Below are 9,044 nucleotides of genomic sequence, written 5' to 3'. Positions count from 1 at the left end.
TTTTTTTTTTTTTTTAAACTTGTCTAACATTGGAAAAATATAATGTGATTTCATATCACCTTTTTAAGTGCTGAGAGTTATTTGAACGTAGGCACTCTTTCCTTTTTGGAAATATACTCAATTCCAACACAGAATTGAATTCTGTTAAAATAACTCATTCGTGGGATGCCTGGGTGGCTAAGTTGGTCTGCCTTCAGCTCAGGTCACGATCCCGGGGTCCTGGGATTGAGTTCCACATCAGGCTCCCTGCTGCTGAGCAGGAGGGAGTCTCCTTCTCCCTCTGCCTGCCTCTTCCCCTGCTTGTGTGCTCTTGCTCTCTCTCTCTCTGGCAAATAAATAAATAAAATCTTTTTAAAAAAAATAACTCACTTGTTTTCTAACTTACCCTAAACATTTCTGTCAGTGATACAATGATTATACGTGTACTTTCAGAACTCTCTGAGATCTGTTTAATTCCTTTGGATCTGAAGACATGAATTTAAGCATTATCTCTACTGTCTTATACTTTAATTTTCCTTTAAGAATTTCTTCACCCATTGCCGTTTGCACACGGAAACTCTAAATGTAGGTTAAAAACTCCTGTATAATTCATTCCTTAGTTTTCTACATGGAAAATAGTTCATTCTGGAACTAAAGCTACTTTAAAATAGAAATTTTTCTCTCCCTTCCTTCCTTTTCCCACTATTTCAAATTTCCATGTTAAAATTTCTCTTTGTGGATACCTTATCTTTTTTTTTTTAATTAAAAAAAATCTGCTTTTTAAAAGTTTTAGTTAAGTTTCTTTGGGGGTGTAGATAAAAGAGTCTAGTTTGGTTGTTTAAGCAATTTGTTTCTGATTTATAAAAATGGGTCCTTGCAGGGCTCTTTTAAGGATTAAATGAAATAATTTATGTATTTGTATAATTCAGATTATTTTTAATTGTGCACACCGATTCAGTTGGGAATGACACTGGTTGTCCTGACCTATGGCTTTACATAAAAAATATCCAGTATTGGTTTATTCCCTTCTGGTTGTTTTCTCTCCATGCATAATACATTTTAAAAACAAACTCATATTAACCATTTTTCTAAATTTCTAAGTATTCCTTCAGAACATACTTATTTTAATGGCCATCATACGGTTTTATAATAATTTTTTCAACCACAACAGATGTTGCATATTCAGATTGTTTTCAGGTTTTTTTCTCATTGCTAATAGTACTATAATAAACTGTATTTAAACCTTTGTTCACCTCCTGCAGGTGAAATTACTAGGACAAAGAACATTTCTATGGTTTCTAATTCTTGCTTTTAAAATTGTCCTTGACTTATTTACAGTCTCTCTAATAATGTATGCATTTCACTATAGCCAGGTCAACATTGGGTCTTATTATAAAAAAACCAAACCCAAGAATTTAGATCACTAGGTGAGAAAAAAATATTACCTTACTTCTTTAATGGTTAAGTTGCACATTTTTTGTTGTCGTTTAGTGAGTCTTTATTTTTTTCATGAACTGTCCTTTGTACATTGTTCTGTGGCATTTATGTAAGTATTTTTTATTGATTTGTAAAAAAGTTTAAACAGCACTAAAATGTAGGACATACTAATTTTACGCATTTTCCAGGATTTTGCTTTTTAATGCTTTTTAAATTGATGTAGAAGCATTTTAAATTTGAATAACTAAAACTGCTTTTTCCCTTCCTAATTTTTTACTTTGTTTTTATACTTAGAAGTCTTTTCTTCCTAAAAGTTAGATTTCAAAAATATTTTCTGCCAGACTTTTAGGTTGTTTTAATTGTCACTTAACACTTCAAAATAATCCATCTAGATTTTGTTTTATTTTGAATAAGATATTTTCCCCCAAATTATTAACCAGTTTTTCTAGTACCATTATTTTGTAATTTTAGTAATTCCCTGCAGATTTGGAAAGCCTTCCTTATATTATGCTAAATGTTTACATATAATTGAGTCTTTTTCTGGAAATTCATTTTGTTAGTGTATTGTATTAAAATCAGCCTGTCTGTCACTCTTTTTTAAATCTTTCTCCAATTTTTAAAAAAATTCTAGTTAGTTAACATACAGTGTAACATTAGTTTCAGGTGTAGAATTTAGTGATTCATCACTTATAACACCCAGTGCTCCTCACAAGTGCCCTCCTTAATCCCCATCACCTATTTAAACCTATCCACCCCCACTCACATCCCCTCCAGTGACCCTCAGTTCTCTAAGAGTCTGTTTCTTGGTCCCCCCCCCCCATCTTCATTTGTTTTGTTTCTTAAATTCTGCATATGAGTCAAATCATATGGTATTTGTCTTTCTCTGAGTTGTTTCACTTAGCATTATACTTTCTGGCTCCATCTATATCATTGCAAATGTTAAGATTTCGTTCTTTTTTTGTGGCTGAGTAATAATCCATTGCGTGTATATGTACCACATCTTTATCCATTCATCAGTCTGTGGACATTGGTGCTCTTTCCATAGTTTGTTAATAATGCTGTTATAAACATCGGGGTGTACGTGCCCCTTCAAGTCAGTGTTTTTGTATCCTTTGAGTAAATATCTAATAGTGCAATTGCTGGGTCATAGGGTAGTTCTATTTTTAACCTTTTGAGGAACCTCCAAACTGTTTCCAGAGTAAAATCAGCCTATGTCTTTAATGAAAATAATTAGACTACTCTGATTCATATTTTACAGACCAATAATTTAGTCTGTTTCCACTGAACATTTGCAGTCCTCATCTCAGGATACATTTCTTGATGTATCACATAGGACCAGAGTTCTGTATAATTCCATGATGATCTCAGTATGTTCATATTTTCATATATGTACATGTGCATACTTTGCCTTTTACTTTCAGGTAGTTTCCACGTTTTGTGTTTGTTTACCTTGTTGGGTCATTTACTGTTAAATCATCCCAGCTCTTCTGTCTTTGACGAATAAAAGCCATTATGGGAAGCAGAATGGGAAGGATAGAAAAGCCGCCTTTATTACCTTTATGGGAGAAAATATTGATCTAGCACTTATAGACCTAGGATCATTTGAGCCTCATATTTATAAATTAGATTGTAATTTATACTTTCTTTAACTCTTATTACCCAGTTGTGGATTCTAGTCCTGTTTCAGTTAGCTACTGTTGCTTGAGAAAGCATCGCACAACTTATAATGGCTTATGACAGGCAGGGCTCAGCAGGAACAAGTCATCTTTCTGTTGTGTGGTATCAGCTGGATTTACCCATGAGGCTACCTACATTCAACTGGTGACTGGTGGGGTAGTGTAAGATAGGATTTTTATTTTATTCTTTTGACGTTTTAAGTTGTTTTACTAAATAATTCCAGCAAGATAGTGTTACTCACATGTAGGGTGGGGTACCTCAGTTCTTCTTCATAGAGTCTCATTGTCTACTTGGCTTCTCCATGAGAGAGTATGAACTCATTATTTACATGGTGGCTGGAATCCAAAGTGTAAAGGTGGAAGCCATCTAAGAATTCTTCAAGCTTTGAGCTCCTGAGCTTATACATCACTGTGCCACATCCTCTTGGCCAAAGCAAGTGACAAAGCTAACCCGGGTTTATTTGGGTGGAGAAGAGGACATCTTATGATGGGATGAACAGTGATACCCTACTACACTACCCTACTACAAAGAAACAGAGGCATGATTGGTGGATCGTTATTAAGATATGTCGCAATTAAAATGTAACTCTTTAAATGATAGTAAATTTCACACCCAATACTGATTCTTACATATTGATTCAAACAATTGAAAACAATCTGGTTAAAATTTGTTGTCATTAGATAAAGTTGGGCTCCTAATATGTAATAAACTTCTGATTAATTGAATTCTTTCTTATATTCAGTTCGTTAGTTTTAGTACTTCAGAGTGAAAGTAGCACACAACTTTATATTATTTTTGTTAGAGATAGCTAATTCACTCATTTCCTTTTCTAAAGATTTATTTATTTATTTATTTATTTATTTATTTATTGAAAGAGAAAGAGAAAAGAGCACACATGTGAGTGAGCAAGGGCAGAGGCAGAGGGAGGGAAATATCAAGTAGACTCCCCGCTAAGCATGGAGCTGACTCTGGGCTCAGTCTAATGATCCTGAGATCAAGACCTGAGCCAAAATCAAAAGTCAGATGCTTAATTGACTGAGCCACCCAGGCGCCCCAGTTCATTCATTTTCTGAGTAAACCTAGGAAAGAATTTCTTGCCTGAGTTTCTGTGCCCTGGTTTCTAGTTTGTGGGCCATAGAATTCAATGTTTAGTGATGTAGAATCTGACACTCTTGTAATGTCAAAGTGCTATGTAAATTTTAAAGTGTGATTTATAAAATATACACAAAATTTAGTGTTTTTAAGAAGAAAATGTAGTTCGCCAGATATAAATGTAACAAATAATAATGGGCTTCAGTTGTCTATATATAATTTTAGGTTGGTTAAGAATAAGTATGTTGAAGTCACTTTAAAATAACTTATACTAGTAATGTTATATTACTAGTATTGTTTATAAAATAATAAGAACACGATCAGAAGAAGTGATCTTTTTATTTTTTGACAAGTATTCATTAACATTTTGAATTACTAAAGAGAATTATGAAAGAAACTCATCTTTATTGTACATATATGTTATTTAAATTTAAATTGGATTTTATTTCTATTAATTTCCAGAAATATAAGGAAAAGGACAAACACAAACAAAAGCATAAGAAGCAACCAGAACCATCACCTGCATTGGTTCCTTCTTTGACTGTTACCACAGAGAAAGTAAGTTTTAAGTGCTATATTTTGTTTTATATAAGAACTAGTTGTGTGCTGGCTTTTACCTTTAAGAAGTGTTGTCATTCCCAGTGTCCTGGTTCCCTTTACCTTTTCCTACCTCTTTAACCCTACATTAAACACTGTAGGATTCCCATTTCTTAGTCCTTTATACTACTTTCTGTTTATTCTATACTTATTTTTGAAAAATATTGAGTAAGGCTAACCACTTGGGGGGCATCATTGAGATTAAGACTTCATGCTATAGAGTGGGTTTTGTCCACCTGTGATTTTGAATTCTGGCTTCACTTACTGAATGAGCTCTTAGGTTAATTAACTCAGTTCATCTTCTATAAAGTGGGGGAAATAATTATTGGAATTGAGTGAGATAATATATATAAAGCAATTACAACAATATCTGGTTCATAGGAAGTATATTATAGTTGTTATAGTAAATGTTAAGTAGTATTAAGATTATTATTATATGCCTAATATGAAAATAAATGGAGACAGGGAAAGATAGTGGGGACATAGGTAGCAGGGGTGGGGTGGAAGTACAGTAGGAGATGAGGCTGGGCAAGTGGCCTGTCATATAGGGCTCTATAAGCAAGTGGAAGGGCTTGGTTTTTTGGTTTGAGTGAAAAGTGAGCCACTGGTGCATTTTGAACTGAGGTGTGATATGATCTATCTTAGTTTCTGTAAGGATCTCTGGTTGCTTCGTTGCAGATGGACTGTAGAGAGTCAAGGATGGAAGCAGGGAGGCCATTAGGAGATGATTACAATAATGCAGAGAGAGATGGTGTTAACAGTGGAGGTGGTGAGAGGTGATCAGATTCTGAGTATATTTAAAAGTAGCTTTCTCATAGAGATGATGAGAGGTGTGAGAGAAAGAGAAGATCTGAAGAAGAGTTCAAGGGTATTGGCCCAGATAACTAGAAGGAATGGAATTGCTGTTAACAAAGATGAGAAAGGCTGTGGGTGTGGTAGGTTGAGGGCAGGATGAAGAATTCAGTTTTGGATATGGTATTTGTGTTCTCCTGCTGTCAGAACAAATTTAGCAGTTTAAAACAGTATAAACCTATTATGTTCCTGTTCTGTAGGCCAGAAGGCTGGGTGGGCTCAGCTGGTTACTCTGGGTCTGTCAAAGGTGAAGTCAAGGTGTTGGATGGCCTGGGTTCTCACCTGGGAGCAAGTGCTTCTAAGCTCATTCAGGTGGTTAGATTTATGTGCATTTCCTTTCTGGCTTTCAGCTGGGGTCTGCCCTTAGGTTCTAGAGACTCTCTTCAGTCCTTGCACATGTGTCTCTCCATTTCAGAGCTAGCAGTGGCTTGTTGAATCCTTCCTACCCTTGGAGTCTCTCTGACTTCTGCTGCATCTCTTCTGCTTCTGGCCAGAGAAAGTTCTCTTCTTTTAAGGGTTCATGAGATTGGGTTGGGCCTACCTGAAAAATCTGGGATAATTTTCTCGTTTTAAAGTATGTAACCTTAGTTACATTAGCAAAGGCCCTTTTGCCATTAACATAACATATCACAGCTTGCAGTGGTTAGGATGTGGACATCTTGGCAGGGCTTTTCTGCCTACATTAGGGTTGAGATATTTATTAGACATCCGAGGAGAAATGTTAATTAGCCAGTGGCATGCATAGTAGGGCATTTGGGAAAGAGGTCCAGACTTTGGATATAAATTTGGCAGTTGTATCTGTATAGAGTTTAAGCCGTAAGAGTGGGTGCCATGGAGGAGTGAGTGCAGGTAGGGAGGAGAAAAGATCTTAGGAAGCCCGATGGCTGCCAGTGTGGAAAGAAGAGGGGACACTAGTAAACAAGACTGAGAAGAAGAGGCTAGGGTTTGGAAGAAAACCAAGAGGATGTGAATACGTTGGAAGCCAAGTTAAAGAAAAAAAAAAGTTAACCGTGTCATAATAATATGAAGACAAGCTGTTGTATTGAGTTATATGATGACCTGAAAGTTCTAGTTTGAACTTTTTAAAATGTTAAAAATGGAAACATGAAGTATGTACACCTTTTTATCTGATTCCTTTCACTCAGCATAAGTATTTTGAGATTTATCCATGTTGTGTGTATCAGTAGCTTATTTCTTTTTAGTGCTGACTACTTTCTGTTATATGGGCAGAACCGTAATGATGATCCATTCAGTAATTGATGGACATTCAGATTGTTTTCCAGTTTTTGACTATTAAATAAAGCTACGGGGAACATTGTACAAATCTTTATACAGACAGATTTTTCTTGTGTAAATACCAAGGAGTGGAATAACTAGGTCACATGGTAAGTGCATCCTTAAATTTTTTAAGACACTATCCCACTATTTTCCAAAATAGTTGGACCATTCAACAGTTCTGCCAGCAGTGTACCAGAGTTCCTATTCCTCTACATTCTCTGCAACACTTGGTATGATCAGTCATTTTAATTTTAGCATTTCTAGTGGGTATGCAGTAATTTCTCATTGTGGTTTCAGTTTGCATTTCTTTAATGACTACATTATGTTGAACATCTTTCCATGTGCATATTTGACATTTCTTTATTTTCTTTGGTGAAGGTCTGCTCAGATCTGTCCACCACTTGCCCTTTTTTCTTGGCTTTTTTTTTTAATACTACATTTTATGAGCCAGTATGTGTTCTGGATACAAGTCCTTTATCAGATACATTATTTTTGCAGGTATTTTCCCCACTCAGTGGCTTAAACAGACTTTTTTCTTTTTTTCTTTTGTAGGGTAGACTCCATGTTCAATGTGGAGCCCATTGCAGGGCCTGAACCCATGACCCCAACATTAGTTAAATGTTCAGTATATACATTTTTAAATATGTTTTCTTCTGGAAATTTTATATATATATATATATTTTTTTTTAAAGATTTTATTTATTTATTTGACAGAGATAGAGACAGCCAGCGAGAGAGGGAACACAAGCAGGGGGAGTGGGAGAGGAAGAAGCAGGCTCATAGCGGAAGAGCCTGATGTGGGGCTTGATCCCATAACGCCGGGATCACGCCCTGAGCCGAAGGCAGACGCTTAACCGCTGTGCCACCCAGGCGCCCCTGGAAATTTTATATTTTCATGTTTCACATTTAGACCTATGATCCATTTTGTGTTCAATTTTGCATATAATGTGAGTTATACATCAAAGTCCACTTATTGAATAACTTATCTATTGAATTATAAATATCCAGTTTTTCTAGACCCACATATGGGACAGACTGTCCTTTCTCCACTGAATTGCCTTTACCCATATTTATTGAAACCCATTTGACCACATGTGTATCAGTTCTCCATTGATCTGTTTGTCTGCTTTTACATTTAATACCACACTATCTTGATTACTGTAGCTTTATAATAACCAGTTAGGTCAGGTGGGATCCATCTTCCAATTTTGTTCTTTTCTTTCAAAGTCATTGTGGCTATTCTATGTTCTGTTTTTATGTGAATCTTAGAATCAGATTGTCAAGTCGTAGAAATAAAACTGCCTGTATTTAGATTTAAACTGTTTTGAGTCAACAAATCATTTTGAGGGAGAATTGATGTCTTAACAATATTGAGTATTCTGATTCACGAAAAGAGTACATCTCTTCCTTTTATTTAAGTCTTAGCATCAAGTATGCAGGTTTTGTACATCTTTTTTTCAGCTCTGTTCCTAAATATTTGATGTTTTTTGATGCTATTATCTTTTTTTAAAATGTCAATTTCTGATTGTTCTAGTACATAGAGATACATTTTTAAGTTTTTTTATGTTTATCTGGTGTCTTGCAAACTTGATGAAAATTTATTTCCTGTAGCTTAATTGATGCCATGGGATTTTCTTCATAGATGATCTGGCAACTACTAATAAGACTATACTTTATCCTTTCTGATCTGCCCCTTATTTATTATTATATTGTTAAATATAAGTGGTGAGAGTGGTATCTTTGGTTTGTTCTTGATATTGGGGGGAAGTAATTTTTTTTCTTGAAGATCTTATTTATTTTAGAGATAGGGAGAACATGAGCGGGGTGGGGGGTGGTAGAAGGAGAGGGAGAAAATCTTAAGCAGGCTCCACTGCCAGCACAGAGCCCCATGAGAGGGGCTCAATCTCATGACCCTGAGGTCATGACCTGAGCCAAAATCAAGAATCCCATGCTTAACCAGCATTATGTATGATGTTTAGGAAGTTTCCTTCTGTTCCTAATTTGCTGACAGTTTTTATCAGCCATGGATATTAGATTTTGTCAGATAATTTTTCTACATATTTTGAGAGATTGATATGATAGTTTTTTTTTTCTTTTTTAATCTGTTAATGTGGTGAAGTACATTGATTGAG

The 9,044-nt window shown here is 35.3% G+C and overlaps 1 protein-coding gene across 12 annotated transcripts in view; it reads left to right on the top strand.

The window, feature by feature from the left end:
* MLLT10 (MLLT10 histone lysine methyltransferase DOT1L cofactor) overlaps nucleotides 1-9,044 on the top strand; it is a 245,007-nt gene that overhangs the window by 151,547 nt on the left and 84,416 nt on the right. For all 12 annotated transcript variants that reach the window (XM_040645343.1, XM_040645342.1, XM_040645341.1 and 9 more), the window contains one exon: nucleotides 4,648-4,743. In XM_040645343.1, coding sequence (XP_040501277.1) covers nucleotides 4,648-4,743 — 96 coding nt within the window. The remainder of the gene's footprint in view (nucleotides 1-4,647; nucleotides 4,744-9,044) is intronic.

Source organism: Ursus maritimus, unplaced genomic scaffold (assembly GCF_017311325.1).
Source record: "Ursus maritimus isolate PB19 unplaced genomic scaffold, ASM1731132v1 scaffold_31, whole genome shotgun sequence".
Lineage (NCBI taxonomy): Eukaryota > Metazoa > Chordata > Mammalia > Carnivora > Ursidae > Ursus > Ursus maritimus.
Note: the sequence above shows the minus strand (reverse complement) of the source record. Positions and strands in the feature narration are given on the sequence as shown.